Here is a 22,272-nt window from a genome sequence, read left to right on the forward strand (position 1 = left end):
AAGTGAGATGCTGGCTTTCCTGCCATCTGGCTCTCTCATTCCTCAAAACTCCACCTCCTTCCTATGCAATATATTGAATTTCTATTTTTTAATTGGCCTCCCTGATATCTGATTGCTTTAAAATAAGAGCTGTTTGGTATTGTCTGGGACTTAAAGTTGTTAGAACAAGAATATCGATCTGAGTCTTAAAGGCTGCAAGGAACAGACATGCAGATGTCACCAATCCAGAATAGGCCCTTGGAAGGTCAGCTGTGGGACACACAGGTCTCTTGGTTTCAGACGGCAGGTAGAAGGAATGCAGAGTTTCCCCACAATCCAGAATACAGAATACAGTCTCATCAAGTGCACCTGCTCCTCAGGCTTCATCCTCACTTTATATGATTCCAGAAAGAGGATGCGATGGGGTTGTTTGCTACCATCCAATATGGTGACCAGTATCAGATGGAAACTCACACCAAGTCCACTGGAACTCAACTGCCCTTCTTTAGGTCTTTGGCGGGGGGGGGGGGGCGTTTTCTACATTCCTCCCCATGCACACAGTACAATCCATAACAGGTTATTGGGGGAAACATGTTGCCATCATAATTCTTAAAAAACAACAGGCATCTAAAGTTTCTGAGACTTTTCCAGAAGTCTTTAGGAAACAGAGTAACTCCTCTTGTATCCCACCGATGATGTTGCAGGGTTCTGACCTATCTTATCGGATAAGTGGAATCGTTTGACATATATTCACAAATGTTCTGCAAATTTGTTCTCATGGTTTCCGTATTCCTTTTGCAAATCTGAACCTTACCAACATGCTAGCCCTTCCCCTCCCACATTATATCACAAAACTTCACATTCCTGGGTTTTATTTTTCACCTGCTAACCCTGTTAGTTTCTATTACCTCAACTTGCAGATGAATACACTGACGCTGAAAAGGAAGAATGCGTCAAGATCACACAGTTTGTGAATAACCGTTAGGGTAGCACGTTGCCCATGCAAAGGCTAGCTCCTGTTCATCCTCCGAGCAGCGGCCGCGGCACCAACAAGAGACATCACACTACCATCAGTGTGCTTTCTAACTTGAGTCAAATAGCTGTGGCTGGGGAAAAATTCGAGTTCTAGCAGATGGACTTTCATGTTTCCAACAGGGTCAAGCCTTCTGTGGTCAGACTCCCGGGAAATGAGCTAGGAAATGCTTCCGTCATCATGACGGGCAGAGGACTCCAGGGCTGTGATCTCTCCCAGTAGATGCGTTTTTTCCATGTGGAAAGAAAGCAGTCACCTAGCCACCGGGCTCAGATTGGTCAGCGGCCAGTGGGAACCATCCTCACAGCATGGTAGAAGTCACACGTGGAAAATCGGCCTGCATCATTTTGTCCAGTCCCAGGAAGGGCATTCTTGAATGACTTGGTGGGCTGGAGCAATGGAACAATGGGCTTCCACCCTGTCCCAAGGGAGGCCTTGGGATTTAATGACTACCCACAACTGTAAATTTCCTTTAGTTCATTTGCTGGTTTACATTTGGGAAGAGAGCTTTTTTTTTTTTTTTTTTTTTATGGAAAACCAAGCCAAAAGGAAAATATATATATATATTTTTTTTTAGCCTAAAGATGATAGTTTCCTATTCATAGAAAAACATACTAGCTTAAAATTTGCATTGATTTCCTTGGACTTCTTTCAATGAGTTCTACTGTCTTCAGGTAATAATAGCAAATATTTGCCAAGCACTTGTTATGTGTCAGCTGGAATGTAGAGCTTCGCCTGATCCCCCCAGTAATCCAATGGGAAGAGAACTGTTACCTTTCCCCATGCTGCAGATGAGGGACCCCAAACTCAGAGAGACTCGTACCCAGAGCCAACCAGTAGTGGCCAGAAGCCCATGCTCATGTGACCACAGGACATGGGAGAGAAGGTCCACCCTTCATAACCTTCCTGTCTATTCCAGCTTCACTTAAGCTGGACACAGCCATGTTTTAAAGGAACCCTAAGAATTATGGACTGTTGCAGGTTATACATGGGCCCCAACCCAGTTTTCATAACATTCCGTAGCATTTTCCTTCCCATGTGCTTTCGGGGACATGACTCTCCCCTGCTCTGGGAAAACAAAGGGGTGACTGGACAGGCTGAGGCCGAGGCTTCTTTCCTCTGAGTCTCCGGCCTCCGAAATGCCCATCCACCCCAGGACTCCAAGGCCAGGCTCTCTGTGATTCCCCTCTTTGCAGCTCTCGGAAACGGTCCCTTTGCTTTCAATTTCCGACCAATATCTTTCCCCTGGTGTCCAGAGAGAAAGCAGAACTATCTATTTCTAGGTATTTTGCACAGAACGAAAACCTGCCCATCCCCCACATGTCAGCGGACCCCAACCAGTTGTCCCTGCAACGACCAGGCTCCCGCTGAGAGATCAAAGCCCTGTGCCACCCGAAGGGCAACCCTCCTACCCTCCGTGCAAGAGCTGGAGCCAGGTCGCTGGGTGCGAGACGAGGGATGTGGGTGGCTGGGGCAGAAAGTGTGGGGTGGACATACACAAGCCAAACCCTGTTTACCCTGTGGTCTGCCGTTGGGGGCCATTTCCCTCCTCCACAGCACCTGGGTCGGGATCACCTGGAAGGAGTTTCTGGGATCCTCCCAGACCGACCAATGCAGCCTTTGCAAGATGGACCTGGGACACTCAGTGACCAGACGGGGATCAACGCCTACTTTATTACTCCCAGCTCAGCTTCGGCCTCAAGCAGACGAAAGCCCAAAGTGAAAGGGGCGCCTCTCACAGGCCACCAGGTGGGGCCTGACCCCCAAGGTGCGTGACCCCCATCTGGAGAGGGTTGTGGGTGAGAAGCAAGAAGGGACATCAAATCTAGAAGCGATTTTCAGCAGGAACAAGGGGAAAAGGGACAAATACAAATGCAATGAATCTGGAGGCCAGTCTGGGAAACAGTAAGGAGCCCAAATAATGAGTGGGTCACAGAAGCGGGAATGCTTTCCGTTGAAGATCAGCACAGACCTAACCAGCCCCCCTTCCCACCCTGCAAAGTGCACAAGAACCGGGGCACCCCCAGCCCAGGCCCTGGGAACCAGCTCCTTTCTGTCCAAGGGCCGCACTGGGAGTCGCGCCACTGGTTTTTGTTTTTCTCTGGGCCTGGCCTCTGGGGCACCGCGTCCCCCGCAGGAAACCCCGAGCTGTTTATGCCTCTGGGTCCACGGGAGGAGCTTTTTCCCACCGGACGGGCTCGGGCACTGTGTTTATGAGGCTGGTTGTAAATCCTTCAGAGCCAGCAGGCCGGGCCCTTGCAGGGCAGAAGCCTGCCACCGTTTTCATGCGCCCCATGCACCCTGTCCTTCCGGGCACGCTGCTGTGCTTTCCCCCCCGGGCCAGTGCCCGGGCCCGGAGGCTGTGACTCCACATCCTGCCGGAGGCCTGTGGGCCCAGGAGAAACAGGAAGGCCTGGGGAGAGGTATAAAGTAACATCGTTCAGCTATCCTGACCTTTACTCTGATCCCCTTCGATAACGGTCTTCTTATCAAATGAAGGATAGAAGCTTTTCCTCGCCCCCTAGAATACCGCCAGTTTGTTCTCGGCGGCCGCTGAAGTAAAACGAGCTGACACAGGAGCACACACAGTTTAAATAACATAGCCCCTGGGTTGCGTCAGGCCTGTGGGGTGGCCGATTGCGGGCATCCTGGCAGCTCGGTCACCCCCCTCCTGCTAGGTGCCGAGTTCCACCCAGTGCTGCCCGCAGAGCCTAAACCCTGCTCCCCTCCACGGTCCCTCCTCACAGGACAGCAAGGAGCCGGTGTCTCGGTTCGCTCCAGCCGCTGTCACAAAATGCCACAGACCGGAGGCCTGACCAGCAGACATGTGTTTCTCTAGTTCTGGAGGCTGGGAGTCTGAGGTCAAGGTGCCGGCAGATCCCGTGTCTGGGGAAGGCCTGCATCCTGCTTCAGACACTGTGTCTTCTTGCTGTGTGTCTTCACAGGTGGGAGAAAGCCAGCTCTGGTCTCTTCTTCTGATCGGGAAGCTAATTCCATCACTTGAGCCCTGTCCTCATGCCATCTTCTAACCTAATCACCTTCCAAGGGCCCCACCTCCAAATACCATCACACTGGGGTTGAGGGCTTTAACATTAATTTGAGGGGGACACATTCAGTCCATAGCAACCTGGTCATGAGGTTGTTTAACAAAGAGTGATCCTGTTAAGGAGGGGCTGGTCAGCTCAGCCTGGGGAAGACAAACCTCCTGAACTGGGTTTTGAGACATGTGTAGGAGTTTGTTAAGGATGAAGTACATTACAGACCAAGGGAAAGGGGATCCCACCTTTAGGTAGTAGCAATTATTCTTAATTGTACAAAGAGTAAAACAATGAAGAAATCCGTCCAATAAATCACTCCTCTGCAAAGCATTTAACTCACTCAAATGGGGGTCCCTCAGTGAACAGCACTGAGAAGTGAGTCCTTGGACACTTGCCAGAGCGACCATTCTGCTATAAGGGACCTTCAGAGATCTCCAGACAGATGGACAAGTATTGAGTTGTTTTTAGAATGTCAACACTACAAGGTTTACAGGTCTCAGTGATTTTAGGATGGCAGGGAGATTTAAAAGCCTCATGGCCATCTCAAGTCACCTCCGTCTGACACAGGTTCAATGCACACGTGCTCTGCCTGCAGGGATGTCCTGAACTGGGAATTAAATACAGGTGTGGAGGGAGCACGGCAGGGGAAGCACGGAGAGGGGCAGGCCGGTCCCGCAGGGGCCCCACCAGTGTTCAGAGATGACGGGGGCAGTCCACAGGGAAAGCATGTTACTTTTCTGATGGAACACTTACATTTAGGTGTGAGTCCCACCTGCCAGATTGTGAGTCCTCTGAGCCCGGGATGATTTCTCATTGATCTAAAATACCACAGACCAGCAGCTTCAACAATGGGAATTTATTTCCTCCCAGTTCTGGAGGCTGGAGGTCCGAGGTCAAGGTGTTGGATCTCCGGAGGCCACTCTCCTTGATGTGTAGATGCCACCTTTTTGCTGTGTTCTTGCTGTGTGCCCGTCGGTCCACACGCATCCCTGGGCTCTTTTCTAGTTCTTACAAGGACATCAGTCAGACAGGATTAAGGCCCAACTCTGATGACCTCATTTTACTTCCGTCACCTCTTTTAAGACCCTATTTCCAAGTATAGTCACATTCTGAGATCCTTGGGGTTAAGACTTCGATATATGAATTTGGGAGGACACAGTTCAGTCCATCACAATCCCCGTGATTCCAACACCAAGCACAAGCACCTGGCACGTAGGTGGGGGGAGGGCTGACACATATTGATTCACTCAACTAATCACTTCATCTTTTTGCTTCCACTGGACTCCCCTAGTCTCTAGAAAAATGGGCTAACTTGTCAACGGTGGATTCACAGAGACTACACATTAATAGACACTTTGAGAGCAGGAGGATCTACGAATTAAGCTGGACTGGGCTGAGAATTTGGGCAGGTCTGAGTGCCACGGAAGGAGGTAGTCAGGAGCTCCTCTGCAAACAGCTCCTTCCTGAAGAAAAACCTGCCTAGCGTCCCACCAGTGGGCTTCACCTTGACCGTGCACACAGAATAAGACCGCCCAGCGGACGGATGCCCCAACCGGAGCAGGTACGGATGGACTCACTGTCCACCCCAAATCAGCCTTTGCCCCGGTGTCACCTGTGGCAAATAAAGACAGAGCCGGCTGTCTGCTCGTTGTCCACGCTGGCTTTCTTCATTATACACACAACCCCCCGCCCGCCACGGGAGCCTGCCTGAAGACGCCGAAGCCATGGAAAGCACAGAAGCACTGGAGGAGAACGTGAATGGCACAACCTGTCCTCTCTGGGTTGCTGGTTGGGCTGGGACAATGAGGTCATGCTTGTCCCAGTCACAGCTCCCCCCAAGGAGGACACTTTGTAAACAGGAAGACCAGGTAGAAAGCAGGGTGAACCGGCACTAGGAAGAATCTGCTGTTCTGGGGCCAGTTTCGGTCCTGCCCCGCGGGGTCCACTCTGTAGAAAGGAGAAGGTGGGCCTGTGTTTCTCCACCAGTTGTGTGGGTGATAATGCAGGTCACCTTGCCCGCACTTACTCTGTGGGCCGAGCACAAGCCCACATGTCCAGGCAGCTTCTCAGTTACGTGTCGGTTGCTTTTACAGCCGAAGGAGAGCTTGCAGGGTAACTGAGCTACGTATTTTGCATAGATGCAGGAACTGACCCAGTGCAGGGGGTGCCTTCCAAGGTGAACCAAGGTGGGGGCAGATCGCCTCTCCTCACGTCCAGGGGGTGGTGCTTCTTGAGGCCCCATCAGAGGCCCTGAGGAGCATGGGGAAAAGCCCTGGTTGTGGGGTCAGGCAAACAGACGTGGACCGCGCCCCCCCTACCCCCCCAGACTCTTTCAGTGACTCTCCTACATTATTGACCTGTGCAGGTCCATCCATCTCCACGGTGAGACTAGGATGCCCTTCTGTCCCTCTGGGGTCTGGTGAGGGATGAGCAGGAGAGTGCCCATCAAGCGCTAGCCCAGGGCCGGGCATATGCCAGGCATGAACGTCATTTCCTTCTATTTTCTCTGCCCCATGCTCCCAGCGGCCCTCTCCTCCCGCACACCCCTACCTGCTGTCACTGTCATGGGCATGCTCTCGCCTTTCCTCCCGTATGCCCCGGCCTGAACCTGCCTTCCCACTCTGCTCTCTGCCTCCTGAGACTCTGCAGAAGGCACGCATGTCGTCACGGGCCGCAGCTCTCCCAGTGGCTGGTTGGGCGGCGGGGGGTGCGTCTTGGGCCCGCTCTGGGGCTCACTGGTCTTGGTTGCGCAGAGGAGCCATCCTGCCTGCTTTGTAAAGTCGTGCGGATGAAATAGGCAGAGCACCTGCCATGCCGGGGGCGCTCAGGATACCATGACCGTCCGCTGGGGCTGGGACTGCTCAGGCTCCGCTCAAGCTCCACGTGCTCTGCGAAGCCTGATTCCTCCCTGGAAGTTAGCAGCCCTTCGATGCAGTTTGACACTTACCCAGTCTCGGGTCCTGTGCTCGGCTGGTCACGTGTCACCCGCTGGGCTGTGCGCTGTGTGCAGAGACGGTGGCCGTGCTTTGGAAACGTGAGGACGTCGCTCCTCTGGGTCGCGACATGCGAGATCAACCGTAGCCCTCGGCCGCTGGGCTGTCCCAGCCAGCCCCACGCGACAACGCCAATGGCGCGTTCCTCCGAGAGCCCCACTTGCAGCATCGCCGTCCTTTCCGGCAGGCCTCAAATGTGTTGCTCCTATCACTCAGGAAGACGCCAGACACTGACCTTCAAGTTGACAGGAGTCTGGCTGAGGTTGTCCCTCAGAGAGGACACGGGCAAGGTCCAAACTTCAGATGTAAAGGGCTAAGCATGACGTGGTGATGTCCCTGTGCCTTCCCCTCAAGTTTAACACAAATATCCGTGTAAGCCTGGGGGGAAACCAGCCGGGGGACAGCCTGGAGAAGGAGGACAGTCTAGAGGTGGGGAGGGGAGCTGTAGCCGTGGCCTACGAGGGCCCGGGCCTGCATGCACCAGCAGCCTCTGTGGACCGCCTCCCGGACAGTCGTTCCAGCTCCCAGCGGCTCGGAGCCGGGCAGCGGGCTCTCTAGCTCCTGGCTGGACGATGAGCGAGGAGGCGGGAGGCCGAGGCAGGTGTGAGGCAGAAAGGGCCTGGGCTCTGCCCTCACGACCGCCCATCACTCCTGCAGGCCTGACCTGCGGCGCACCGTGTCTCGGGCCTCGCCTGGCCACCCGTGAACAGTTGGACAAGGCTGTCCCGGCCGAGGCGGGCAGCTGTGGCATGTGTGCGGGGGACTGGGGCTGCTCCTCGGAGGCCACGGGGCGCGAGGCCCGGCTGGGGCGGCGCCACGTCCACGGCCCGGCCCTGTGCCCGGGACGCACCGCCCGCTCAGTTCTAGAGGCCGTGTTGGGGGCGGCCTGGCGCCGTCCCACATGGGTGTGCAGAGCCCCCAGAGCCTGCGGGTGGAAGCCAGGAGGACGTGTCGGGCCCGGGATGGGGGAGACAGAGCCGAGGGGGGCAACGCGCTGGGGCGTCAGCCTGCTCAGCATGCCGCCACTGCCACTAACAGGGACCCTGGTTCCAGTCCCCTCAGAGGAGGGGACCCAGGCCAGGCTCTTCTCCACTCTGGCCTCGGCCTGCTCGTCTCAGTCACTGCCCGGCTCCGAAACGTGGGGCTCCCACCTCTGCAGCAAGGCCTGCCTGTCACGGAGGCGCAGCTGGGTGGCGGGGACAGAACAGGCCGTGCAGGCTCCACAGGCACGTCCAGAACCCTCGTGGGCACCGGGTGTACCGACTGGCCTCAGGAGGCGGCCGCCTCTCCTCAGTGGGGGACCGAAAGCTCATCTGACCGAGGCACTGATCAGAGCCCCTCTTGCCAGCTCGCTCCCCAGCCAGAGCCAACTAGGATATGGGGAATGCCGCTCCCAAGGGCGTCTGCAGCTGGGATTGGGCTCCCAGTGCCGCAGGTGACCTACGAGAGAACGCGGCCCGGCGTCAGGGATGCGCACTGGGCAAGAACGGGCACGCCCCGAGCTGAGCCGTGGCTGTGGGTTTGCCGTTTGCCTGCAGGCGGCACAGCCTGCCCCGTGTGAGGTCATGTTTATGGCCCCCATGGCAATGAAAGAGGCTGACAGGGACATGTGGCTGCAGATGAGGCCCTACGGGTGGGGACCAGGGAAGAGAAGATGCTGGCAACCTTTCCTGTGGCTCCCGTGATCCTCGGGCATTGCAGGACGTATGCGGTTTTCCACGGGCCGGCCTGATTTCTCCCCGGAGGTCTGTTCCTCTTCCTGAAGCACTTTGCTGCCATGAAGTGGCCACCAGGGGGTGGCAGACAATCGTGGCAAAGACTTGGACCCACACTTGATTTACTGCAACCGCACCACTCCCCACGCGGCCCATCGAGACAGGCTTCAAAGCACGAAAACCTAAGATGTGTTTGATCCCACCTACTAGCCAGGCCTTTTCCGCTGATGCGTGTTTATGGTGTCAAAGGTTTGTGGTTTATGGTCTCAGTGGCGTCTTTTACTCTTCAAAGTCCTAAGCCTCCCAGCAGCAGGGGAGGGGTCCTTCCGTCCGTGGCCTCAGCAGACATGTTTCATCCTCTCTGTGGCAGAAGAGCAAACGTCAGGCATCTCTTAGGACTCGGTTCTGTTTTGGGATATTTTTAAAACAAAATAGATATTCACTGAAGGACATTTGGGGATCCGTCTCTACTTCATGAGGTTATCAAGAGAAAGTAGAATATGTGAAGCACTTTGCACCTTGTCTTAGGTAGTAAGTAACACAGGATGGCTCTTCTATTACGATGGAGCTTTTATTTGAATACGGATATGGCTGATACTTTGAGAATTTGTCAACTGTAAAACTTTACATTATCCATCACACATTGCTACATAAAGACCCATTGCTGCCCTAGTCCAGCAGAGACAGATGAACATGGCATGAATATGCATATAAATGTAATATGTTGTAGTAAGTAAAGATTTCTACAAGGTACTAAGAGAGATGGTAATTGGGCATGTGTGGAAATTAAGAAACGCAGGGTAAGTCACATGTCAAAGTCAGCTGTCTCCAAATTGACTGAGGCTTCAGGGCAGAGGGTGGTTAAAGACTTCACCGTACCCTTGAATAGAGTAGCAGGTCACCCACCTACAAAGCATGGAGGGACTCTCTTCAGAGGTCACCTAGACCCTGAATTCAAAATAAAAATGTGAAGACAGGTAATTCAGCAGTCTGAAAAATCCTTATCAATGGGAAACATTTTCTATACCTATGTATATGTATGGACACACATGTATATTTCATATATTTGAAAGCGTATTTATATATCATGTATCTTCTCTTATACACATTATATTCCTGATAATAAAGTCACATCGATACTTGGTGATTACAGTTCAAACTGGTGAGCACCAGGAAGAGCAGGTTCTGTCTCTGCCACTTACTCCCTCCACCTGTGAGATCTTAATCAAGTTGCCAGACTTCCTTCTGTTTGATGGTCGTTTCTGCATCTGGAAAGTGAACCAGCTGTGCTTGATGCCCCTCTACTTCTTTTCCCTCAACTCTTCAAGTTTCCCAACTGTATCACGGCATTGAGCTATTATAAACTGATTTTATATGTCACTACCAGTCTTAACCTACAGTGCCGAAATTATTTACCAGATAAAAAGAGCATTCTTTTAGCAATGCAAGGGGAATCATCTGGTTTCCTATGCACTTCTCAGAGTTACTAGCTGCTGCCTTGTTAAAACTCTCATTCTTTTGCTGTCACCATTTTTAATGTGTCTTTGGAGGCCACTATAAACACTCTGTTTTTCAACACAATTCATCCCAAGTAATTTCCTTTGGGAAGAATAAAAGGAGCAGACAGAAGTAACAAATTTTAGCTCTTTATTATAAGCAGATGCAACTGCAAACAAATATTTCCATTAATTATTTGGTATCACAGTACCAGGTAACATTAACTGATTACATCCATTTAAATACGGCAGAGGAATTTTCAATTATTTGCAGATTGTTACAGTTTACTGATTCCATTCATACTTGGACTAGCGATCAAAGAAAAGTGGTAACTTACTTAACTAGTGATCAGGATACAATATGGAATCACCTTCAGATAATAATGCTTAAACAAAATAACTTATGCCTAGATTTAACATTTTTCCATTTGGTAAAATTTAAGGATACAAAAACAACAAAGAATAGTATCACATAGTGTCCATTGTAAACCCAATCCATAATGACACGACTCAGTGTTGTCCTATTTCTTCTGATTTTGTTTCTTGGTTGTGCTTTATTGTCCTGAATACCAATAATTCCTAGATGATGCTTCCAAAGCATGACTTCCATATCACTTATTAAATATTTATTGCATATACCATTTACTTTTAAAAGGAATTTGTTGGCTTCAGGCTGTAAAGTTAAAACATAACTGCTTTAGAGAATCTTCAACTTTTAATCATTGAATCTGATAATGCAATTAATCTAATCATAAAATGTCTAGCTTTCATTTTTATCTATTGAATAAACAAACACTGTTGAGTGCCTAATATGAGCTGGGAATTATGGTCGGGTCTCAGGATAGAAAAGTCCAGTAGAAATATAATGCCAGACATCTATGTAATTTTTAATTTTCCAGTAGGCACATTAGAAAACGTGAAATTTTATTTTATTTTTTTAAAGATTTTATTTATTTATTTGACAGAGACACAGCGAGAGAGGGAACACAAGCAGGGGGAGTGGGAGAGGGAGAAGCAGGCTTCCCGCTGAGCAGGGAGCCCGATGCGGGGCTCGATCCCAGGACCCTGGGATTGTGACCTGAGCCGAAGACAGACGCTTAACGACTGAGCCACCCAGGCGCCCCAAAGGTGAAATTTTAATACATTTTATTGAACACCATATATCCAATGTTATTACAATATGTAATCAATATAAGTATTAATGAACTACATTTTTTTAAAGTAATTAAAAAACAATCTGGTATGCATTTTGCCCTTACAGCACGGCTCACATGTTGAGGGCTCTGGGAGACATGGGACTATGGTCACCACCTGGGAAAGAGTAGGTGTGGAGGTGGGGTGTGACCCCCATGTTGTCAGAGGGGAACTGGGAAACTGTGTCCGGGCCTGGGATTTAAGGGGCTGTGGTGTGGGGGGGGGGGGGGGAGGGCGAAGAGAGAGGAAGCTGCTGGAGGCAGGAGGGAGAAACCAGCAAGTAGACTGGCCCGAGGAGACAGGTGGAAGGTGGCCCATGCATCAGGCGCAGTGGGCTGGGAGGCCGCCCGGGTATGAGGGAATGACAGACGGGAAGATGGAAAGTCTCCGGCAACTGGACTCCGGCCGTGGAAGTGACCCGCTGTCACAGATTTGGGACCTGGCTGCCTACATCTCCAGGTCTCCTGACTCTCAGACTAACATTTCTGTGCACTGCCTTGAGGCCAAGTCCAGTTTGGGCCTGTTGCTGCTTTAGGTTTTGTCAGAGCTTGAGTCAGTGATGAAATAGATGGGGAAACAAAGCGACAGGCTAGGGAAAGTTAGAAAACCGGCAGACAACCAGAGTGCGCGCGGGACAACCAGAGCCAGGAATTACGGGACGCATAGACACACGGAGGGATGCTCTGTACGGGATTTACTTCTGATCTAAAATCGCTTTTTTATTTCAACTTCTAGAAAAAGAGAGAGGAGAGGAAATGCAGAGACAAAAGCCTGAAGATACTGGCACATGGGAACAGAGGGCAACAGTGCTTGGGCTTGATGTTGTAAATGCACTTTATTCCATTTCAGTGTCAAGTTTGTGCTCGTCCCCTGCCAGCGTAGAGAAACGTACCCCAAACCTGCCCCAAACGTGAGTAGCCTGGCCTTGGGCAGAAGGCGCCTGTGGACGTCTGCACGGACGAGCTGGCCGGCGTGGTTCGCGGTGAGCGCAACGGCGTCTGCCACTGTGTCCCCCGCGCTGCCTTCCCGGGCGCGCTCGGAGCGGCGGGCACGACCCCGGGTGCCGCACGCGGCCCGCCGACGCCGGCAACGCTGCCCTCCTCCGTGGTTTGTAATTAAGGCATCCGAGCCTGCGGACCGGGCCAGGGCCCGTCGGCCGGCGGGCGGCAGGCGAGGGACTCGGAGCCCAGCGCCCCGACGCCGGGGTCCTTCACAAACCAGGGCAGGACGAGATGAGACGAATTCCACGCACGCGGTTCTTGCTTCCGCCCCCGGACAACCGAAGGCCGCGACGCAAGAGACACACGGGCGGCGCGACCATCAGCGTGGTCAGCGGTGCGACCGCAGCGCCTACGTCGCGGGCGCGCCTCCATCAGAGCCACCGCGTTGACTCGTGCTGAGTCGCCTCCTAGACGGCAGCAGGCGACAGCGGACCGCGTCGCGAGCGGCTCTCGTCCGCGTGGGTCCCTCGGGCACCGCGGCAGAAGTGGGGCGGGGGGCGGCAGGGGTGACCGGCCCGGTGCGCGCGCAGAGCCAGCCCCTCCTCCATTCCCGCCCGGCTCTTCTGCGCGCTTCGCGGGCGCCCCGCGCGCGGCTGCGGAGAGCACCGTGCGGGCCCCGGCCCGGCCCGGCCCGGCCCGGCCCCCGCCCCGCGCGCAGGGTTTGCGCCCCGCGGCGCCGCGCAGGCCGTGCCTCCGCCCCCGGGGCGGCGGGGAAGCCCGGGCGCCCGCGAGTCCGCCGGCCTTCTGCGGAGAGGTCGGACTCGAGCTGGCGCCATTGCGAGGAAAACCAAGTCGGCCAAGGCAGACCCCCTCCCTCCCCAGCCCCCGGGTGTTTCACAGACGGACTTGCTCCCGTGGCCCCCGCACGGCCGCCACACTGTGACTCCGCGCATTCTGCTTTAGGTATGGTTCTCTCCGACGGACACCTAACTCGAACGTGCTCCTCCTTCTAGACTGGGTTCTTTCTGCGTCCCTGTTTCCATTATACAGACAAGAAATGACCTCCCAGGGTGGTCCCCGGCCTGCCCCATCTGGCCGGTGACAAACAGCGGGACGGGGTGTTGATGAGAAGAGCCCAGCTCCTCTGCCATCTTTCCAGAGACCTTCCACGGGGTGGGCACGGGAGAGAAAAGACGGACGGTGCTCACGGACAAGCGAAAACTGGTGAGATGTCCGGAAATCATTCAGAAAGTGACCTGGGACCCACGCAGACAGTAACTCAAGTACGCAAGGACAGGACGCTGAACGACTGTGAACACATTCAGTAATAAACACTGCCAACAAGCGGGTGTTTGAATCCCAAAATGCACCAGGCAGTAACAGACAATTACTTATTCACACGTCCTAGACAGGAAGGAGAGCTGAAGTGATTTAGGAAGAATTAGGATAATCTCTCACATTTATATTCAACTCTATATAAAAATGCATTTTTACAGCTATCATGTCCTGACTCTCACTAAACTCTGTGAGGCAAAGAAGGGGTCTCCTTATTTTATTGATAAAGGACGGCTCAAACAGGGACGCAGTGTGCTTACGGACCATTGATGGTTTGGGGCTTCCCACAGTAAGAGAACTTCAGCGGGATCATTTCAAGTACGACTGTGGTCTGTGCCACCACAAGGAAAGACCTTTGAATCTGCCGTTCCACATCACCCTTTGCCAATGTGGGGACTCCGTGCTACCAACATGAGGGACAGACACCCCCTCAGCCCTCAAGCCCACCATGGAGTCAGTTTGGAGACCCTGACATTTTCTCATGAGAGATGGAGAATCTTTCCTTTTGTAATTCTTTGTTGTTTTAGATTTTAAACAAAACATCTTTAAGTGACTACGATTACAGTTATGACCATCTACTTTTAAAGGCACTGAGGTAGTAGGAAATACTGCATTACATCTTTGTTAAGCAGAAAAGAATGGGCACATGTTTTTCTCCTAGAAGTATTAGTGTGACTTGGTACTGTATTCAAACATGCGGAGTCTCCGTTTCCTCCTCTGTAAAACTGGGAGCAAGAGAAGTTGACGAAAAAGACTTGCTCAGCACCTGCCACACTCCATGTGCTACATACAGCCAGCACTTTGATAACTTAGCAAGTCACCAACAACCCTTTGAGGTAAATACAGCTATCATCTGTAATGTCCAAGTGAGAACACTTAAACAGAAACATTAAAGAACTTGTCCAAGGTGGAATACCAAGTGGTAGCACCAGGACGCACTACCTGGCGGTCGGCCCGCAGCTGTTAAGTCTCCAGGCTGAGCGACACTGCGGTCCGGGGTCCACGTGTGAGGAGATGGGACACCACGCTGAGGAGGTTAGCACACTGCCTGGCACACAGTAAGCACCCAACCAACCTTAGCAAGTATCAGAAAAAAACATAATCATAAAATAATGTATCCTGTAGCTATTAGTTGGCAATAAAACATACACATATATAAAACATACATACCCATTATCATAAATATGTGAAATAACCATCACCCAGTAGATATTTTATCACCATATATCCCCAAGTAAATTTTGAGATTTATATTTTCCTTTTTTTTTTTTTGCTGGATTAATGAAGCACCAATAAACTCAAAATAAATCAGAATTTATTCTGAACATACCATAAGGAGACAAGACAGTCAAATATTCTTTCCTCCTGAACAAAGAACATCAGTGGCATCTTTTCTTTTTTTTAAGGTGCAATGATTTATAAAAATGAAGATAAAATTAGCAGAATAGGCCTTTCTTACATATTCACATATAAAATCATGAACCACTAATAATTTGGATGGAATAACTGACCATCAATAAACATTTACTGAGAGTTTGTTCAACAGATATTTTTTTTAATACAGAAATAACTGAGCTTTCTGTTTGGAGACGCTTTCTGAAAAATAACTTTCCCCCCGCCCCCTGCTCGGGGTAAGGTATTTATCTGATCTCATGCATGACTACACTGAGAATAACTCCCCAGTTGGTAAAAGTAACGGATTTACTTTCTTGTCCACAAATTGGAGAAGGTGTCAAATGAAATCTTGGGGATAATGTTGAGTCATAACTACTCTAAACTGAAATAAGTCAGTAATTGTATATCTAATTCTTCAAAATATCTGAGTGAACTTTTAAATTCAATTACATAGATATTTTACCCATATAATATCAAATACCTGAATGTTTCCAAATTACCAGTTTGACTAAGTACTAATTTTCATTCTAATGTTTGACTGTTAGGTTAAATTAGTCTGTGTATAATGCCAAAATACTAAATGGTAACATAACATTCCAAGTTAGCCAATCTTTAAAAGTATGTGTAACTCATAATAAAAAACAAGTCTAGGGGCGCCTAGGTGGCTCAGTTGTTAAGCATCTGCCTTCAGCTCGGGTCATGGGATTGAGCCCATCGGGCTCCCTGCTCCGCAGGAAGCTTACTTCTCCCTCTCCCACTCCCCCTGCTTGTGTTCCCTCTCTCGCTGTGTCTCTCTCTGTCAAATAAATAAATAAAATCTTAAAACAAAAACAAAAACAAAACAAAAAAACTAGTCCAACTCCTCCCTCTCCCCTCCAAAAATCCTACTTACAAAGATATGTAACTTACTACAAGGTGGTATCTGGAATATCTGCCAAGACAATCTTTTCTTCAATCGAATACATTAAGAACAAATACTATTGTGGTTAAAATGTACTATGCACTTCCAATTGTACACATGAAATATCACTATGACAGACATTTCTGTCTTCTTAAATGTGAGTCTGATAGGTATCTGGCAGTTACTTCGTGTCTCTACCTGATGGGCAAATTTTGTATATACTGTATTTTCATAATGGTCCATCTATTTAAAAGATCACTTTATTGACACAGATCTAATCAGTGAATGTAATAATAAACCACGTAACATTACAAAGGAAAAATAAAGCTTACGTCATCTGGATATAAAGGAAAATTGATTATCACTATACAGGAAACAAAATCACATGGAAATGGAAGACATGAAAGAAATCATTAGTATGTACGATGCAGGGATGAGTCAGATTGGTACTTTACTTACCGACCTGGCTAATCTTAGGCACTGGACAAGGCTCAGTGAGGTACCCTAATGATCACAGAACTGTCAAGCAACTAATACTTGCTATATACATTGTATAAGATACATAGATGAGTTTATATAATAAAACTAATATATTGCTTCACAATTTTGAGTATTGCAATGTATTTTTAAAAACTTGCTCAATATTTGAGAAAAAAATATTATAATTTTATAAGTTCAGAATGTAGGACCAGCCATAAAGCCTATTCAATGTAACTGAAGACCGTCGGGGAATTTCTGGGTCGCAAAATGTTAAATAGCACAGACATTAGAGACAGTGAAAGATTTTATTTTTTCTTTTACTTTCGTCCAAACACACCCTTTTCTGGAAAACATAAAAGCATGCACTTTGATGGCATTCTTATAAAGAAAAACTAAGTAATAACTAAGCTGCAAATCAATAATAAGAATAATACAAACAAAGGCTTAAATGATATGTGAAAAGATTTACAGGTAGATACAGGACTCTTAATTTTAGAAAATAATAATTCAAATCATATCAACGCATGTTAAAAAGAAGCTTCTAATTTTCCAAATATTTTGATACAAAATTTTTAAACTAACAAATATATCTCATAGAACTTCTGTGAGAATATAAGTATGTTCATAAGAAACATGATGTTCAAAGTGATCTTATGCCGTTCACTGTGACTTCTTAAAATCAGTTATAATCAACATAATTCCAATGGTACTACTTCTTAAAATTTAAATTTAGAGCATATCCATGATATTCAAGGTAAGTTGCACAACTTACATTTGCTTTGATCTAATTAGAAAAAGGTTCTAACTTTAGGGTTGTTAAAAAAAGTATTAACAAAGACATGGGATTGATTTAACCTTCACCTTACAAGAAAGAGAAAACGACAATTTGGCATGAGAACACTTTTCAGAAGTGTGACCTACACCGCCGTGCACAGTTAGGCCGACCGTGTCCTGAGGGGATGTGCGCACACATACGCTAATGTACATGGACAACTCACACTACCCAGCTGTGCAAACGTGCTGTCCGACATGGCCTGCTCTCTGGGTCTGGAGAACTGGTTAGACAAAATTTCCCTTCTTTATTATTTTCATTTTGTTCATCATGATTCAGCTGGTGTGTTTCATCGGGGGCATGGGTACAATTTTACAACCAAAATCCATTAGGCAGAAATGTTATCTTAAAGGGCTGGTAGGCAATCAAGTTGAAGTTGTAACATAAAAATAGAGCAGATCCAAAAAGGTCATCCTCTTGCACGGGATAAATTTATTATTTCATGACTGCAAAGTGAATTGTGTGATTTGGTTCCGGAAACACAGCTCTTGTTTTGAGGTGATATGGATTAATTGTGTAGCCCCATTAAAACCAACGAGAACTAAACAAATTCATTCAGTCCTGATGGATTAAATCTCCCTGGCCTGTGGAAGGTGAACTTGACATGAGACAAACGCAAAACGCCTTTGCCGCAGCTAGCGAGGCTGGCTCACAGGAGCTTAAACGAACAACTTTGCAGCAGGACAAGCCCTGGCCGGCTACAGTTCTTCCCTGTGCACGTACGGTACCAGGCACCGAGCAGCACAGGAAGTGCTGTGGCTGCCAGGAAGCCAAAGGAAAAGAATCCAAACCCAGTGGAAATCGACCGTGAGGGCATAAAAAAAAAATGACTTCTGAATTAAATGTTGTGCTAAACTCAACAGTAACAGGCAAAGGCACATGCTAGGAAATCTAGTCAGACGTTTGAAGGCTCCCATCACCTCAAATTATCTGTGGACTCAGGTCCAATAAAGGTTCACACTAATTATTTTGATATAAAAAATAATAGCAAACCTGAAGGTTTTCAAGTAATTATGGCACAGATGCTGGGAAGTACTAAGAGCTTAGCATAACTCCTCAAAAAGCCGGGCAATGTAAAGTTCTGCTATAATGAATCAGGGTCACAATTCTAACTTAAACTTAATTCTCATACTTTATACATTATTCTTTTGTATACAATACAGGGTGTGCAAATTAAGCTGTTTCAATAAATATTAGAAATGTTAATTACTTTGCAAATATAAAGTAAAATCGGATAATAATGCAATACAATAAAAGCATGCGCTAACCAGAGCTTCCTCCCCAGGGACAATTTCTTGCCCTTTTCCTTGGTATGCCTCTTGACACTTAAATAAAATTTCTTTCACTTCCTTGGAGACATTAAGCAAAAAGCAAAATATTACATAGCTCCAAGATACTAAATACTTTAGTGATAAAGGTTGGACTAGTCAAGTTGTAAAAAATTAAAAATAACAAATACAGTGAAATATACTGCAAGTTAATGTTCATGAACGCAGCCATCTGAATTACAAAACAATAACAAATTATACAATCCTAAGAGTCTTCTGAAGATGACATTAGTTCATAGGAAATGCCAAGTGTAGCATAAACTGTTTAGTTTTTCCCTTTCCAGCAGCTTCTGTTCTAAAGTTGTAAAACCATGTATGTTTGCCCAAGACCAACTGCATATCGGCTTTAATCAGAAATTCTATTTTATCCAATGTTCAATCAACAAGGCTTTATTTACACTTCTGACTAAAATCAGGAAACAATTTGATGTAAGGTGTGGCTGCCAACACTGAACCACGGAGCACATCCCACTGCCTGCAGACAGCTACCTGCTCAAGCTTTTATACTAACCCACAAGCAGCCAATTAAGGTTCCATAAATCCACGTTCTTACATAGAGTTTCCTTCCAGCCTCGGTCATAAGCATACCAGCAGTCAAACCACTTAAGATCAATAATGATGGTAAAGTCTTCTTGAGACTTAATTTAGAATTAACACTTTCCCCAGGAAATTTGTTTCTTCTTTCTGGATCCAGTGAATCATAAAACTCTATAAGCAACCTATGGCCAGAATGGAAAAAAAAAAAAATTAAAGTTTCAGGTTTAGTCATTTAATAGTCTAATTTAATAAATAGCTCTGGATGCCTATTACATGCTGGAAAAGCTATAAGGTCCTTGGGAAAAAAAGATCAATGAGGAAATACCTAGACACTTGATTTAAATGGAGTTTCTAGACTTTAAAAATATCTTTATATGCTCATGATTAGTGTAGATGAATTGTATTATATGGAATTTTTTAAAAAGATGGTTTTAAGTAGTTTTGTAGGAAGATTTTTTTTAAGCTTCAGATTTTTAATAATTCTGCAACAACCAGACTCGCTCACACATGGGTAATGACCCATCTCACTTCATCTCCATCTTCCCCATCTTTACTCCTTCTTCCTACAGCTCCCATCCCATCGGAAGTCAAAGAGAAGATCAGCAGTTCTTATAACATATATGGAGTTTCCCCCCAAAAGCCCTCATTCACATGGGATTATAAAAATAGGTACAAAAATGAAAAAATAGCATAGTCAATTCATTTTCCCATCTTATTTAAAAAATGTAAAGTTCTTTTTTTTTTTTTTAAAGATTTTATTTATTTATTTGAGAGAGAGAGAATGAGAGAGAGAGAGCACATGAGAGGGGGGAGGGTCGAGGGAGAAGCAGACTCCCTGCCGAGCAGGGAGCCCGATGCGGGACTCGATCCAGGGACTCCAGGATCACGACCTGAGCCGAAGGCAGTCGCTTAACCAACTGAGCCACCCAGGCGCCCAAAAAAATGTAAAGTTCTAACAGCAGGACAGACTGAGCATAAAACTCTCAAACACAAGTACAAAGCAGAAAATCCTTCCATTACCTTAACACATTCCCTAGCGATAAGCACTGTTTTAAAAGGTCCAGACTCATTCTAAGTATGTATTAGCACCCTATAACACGAAATACATTGGATGTTAAGCATATTGTTCAGGCATTTTTTTTCTTTTCTGAGAACTGATTCATGTATTTTACTTTTGAAATTTCTTCCATAGCCCAAGTGTGTGGCAGTGAATGGTTGGTGAAATAAATTACGTCATGTACAACTGATGGTCAATGAAATACGGAAATGTAATTACTTGTCTATAAATTTCAGAGTCTCATTTTCATTGCAGCACGCCTCTAATAATTTTCACTTTTTAAAGTTAACTCAAAAGAGGTAATGAGGAAATAATCTTATCGTAATACAACAAAGAAAGGAACAGAGCAGTCTGCTGAGAAGCGTATCAGGAGAATAAAACACAGGTAAAATTTCTGAACACAAACCTAATTTTGGAAGTCTTACTTTTGAGTCTGTAAAAACGCCACTGGTTTTAGTAAACAATGTGGTTTTAGTAAACAATGCATCCTATAATTAATGGATCTATTTTTTTTTCAAAAAGAAGATAAAAAGTAGAGATGTTTAAAACATATCTTTCGGGCGCCTGGGTGGCTCAGATGGTTAAGCGTCTGCCTTCGGCTCAGGTCATAATCCCAAGGTCCTGGGATCAAGTCCCACATCGGGCTCCCAGCTCGGCAGGGAGCCTGCTTCTCCCTCTGACCCTCTCCCCTCTCATGCTGTTTCTCTCTCGCTCGCTTTCTAAAAAATAAATAAATAAAATCTTAAAAAAAAAAATAAAAAAAAAGAATAAAACATATCTTTCAAGAAACAGGACATGCATCAGAAAGGATAAAACTCTCATTGACAGCAAACAAACAGTAAATAATATACCCTGAAGTTTTCATCCAAGAGAATTCAGTTTCTAAGTATCATATCAAAACCTGACATCCACTTTTTATCTTCCTAAAAAGAGAAGAAAATTCTAAATTTTTTTCCTTTAGAAAACTGTATGAAATCAAAGGGGTCCTGTTACCCGCTATGGAGGGCACTTGCTCCCCCGGGTTCGCCCGTCAGTAAGTGGCACTTCACATTCCCTCCCGCAGTTCGACCTCACTAAGCTGTGCCTCCCCCGGAGGTATCTAAATACACCTGTAACTTACTGACAGGCACCGCTCAGCAAGGGTCAACACTGTTGTTTGCTCTGAAGTGATGTGATTAGCACGGATGAGCACAAGGTCAATCCCAGAAACTGTTTAGGCCCCAAAATACTAACAGCAAAAGACATTTTGGTCAGAACGTCACCTGCCCCTTCTTCTTCCAACAAACATACCCGTGTCCTTTCCACACGTACATCAGACACAACGCTCTATCCCACAGCTTCGCTTTCTGGGCATCGTGGGCATGCCGGCTAGTTCTCAAACACACCACCTCCTTGTCTGACCCGGGAATGCACACCTGGGGCATCTCACAGTGGAAAGCTGGTGGCGGGGAGGTGTTTTCTAATTTTACATCCCACCACAGAGTGCCTAGGAAATATTGTGAATGAAAACAGGGAGGCCTCCTGTAACAAGTTCTTTCACAGACAATGTAACAGTAAGGTTTAAAACATGAACAGACTGGACCTGAGTTTACAAAAAAGCATTACGTTAGTTTCAAATTGTTTATTTACTACAGTGAAATGTAGCTGAACCCAAGTTTTTGAAGTAGGAGAACTGCTGTTACTCACTTATCTTTAATTTCAAAACGCTCATGAAGCCATCTTCTCATAAATGCTTGTTCTTCTGGGACATCTTTTTTGTCTATACGATCAATGTGAATATGAATTTTTGGACATTCTTTGCAGAGGAATTCTAACAAGAAACAAAAAAATTTCATTTTTTGTTATTTTACAACTCACGGTTATATAAAACAACTGAAAACGAGGTAAAATATATTTTTAAATGATGAAAAAGCAGATTCTTCAGCAAAAAAGAAAAAAGTTAAAAGAAAATAAGAATTCTACACTGATGGTTTTAGGGTTTTTTTTTTTTTTTTTTTAAGATTTTATTTATTTATTTG

The 22,272-nt window shown here is 47.1% G+C and overlaps 1 protein-coding gene across 4 annotated transcripts in view; it reads right to left on the reverse strand.

The window, feature by feature from the left end:
- Positions 1 to 16,786: 16,786 nt before the first annotated feature.
- AGPAT5 (1-acylglycerol-3-phosphate O-acyltransferase 5) overlaps positions 16,787 to 22,272 on the reverse strand; it is a 78,924-nt gene continuing 73,438 nt past the window's right edge. For 3 of the 4 annotated variants that reach the window (XM_064585720.1, XM_064585719.1, XM_064585718.1), the window contains 2 exons: positions 21,941 to 22,064; positions 16,787 to 19,379 (listed from right to left, as the gene is read on the reverse strand). In XM_064585720.1, the coding sequence (XP_064441790.1) occupies positions 19,154 to 19,379; positions 21,941 to 22,064 (350 nt within the window). In that variant the 3' untranslated portion in view covers positions 16,787 to 19,153. The remainder of the gene's footprint in view (positions 19,380 to 21,940; positions 22,065 to 22,272) is intronic. The other variant, XR_010409745.1, reaches the window with a different exon arrangement.

Source organism: Mirounga angustirostris, unplaced genomic scaffold (assembly GCF_029215605.1).
Source record: "Mirounga angustirostris isolate CCGP_5_RB_7025 unplaced genomic scaffold, mMirAng1.0.hap1 SCAF_2, whole genome shotgun sequence".
Lineage (NCBI taxonomy): Eukaryota > Metazoa > Chordata > Mammalia > Carnivora > Phocidae > Mirounga > Mirounga angustirostris.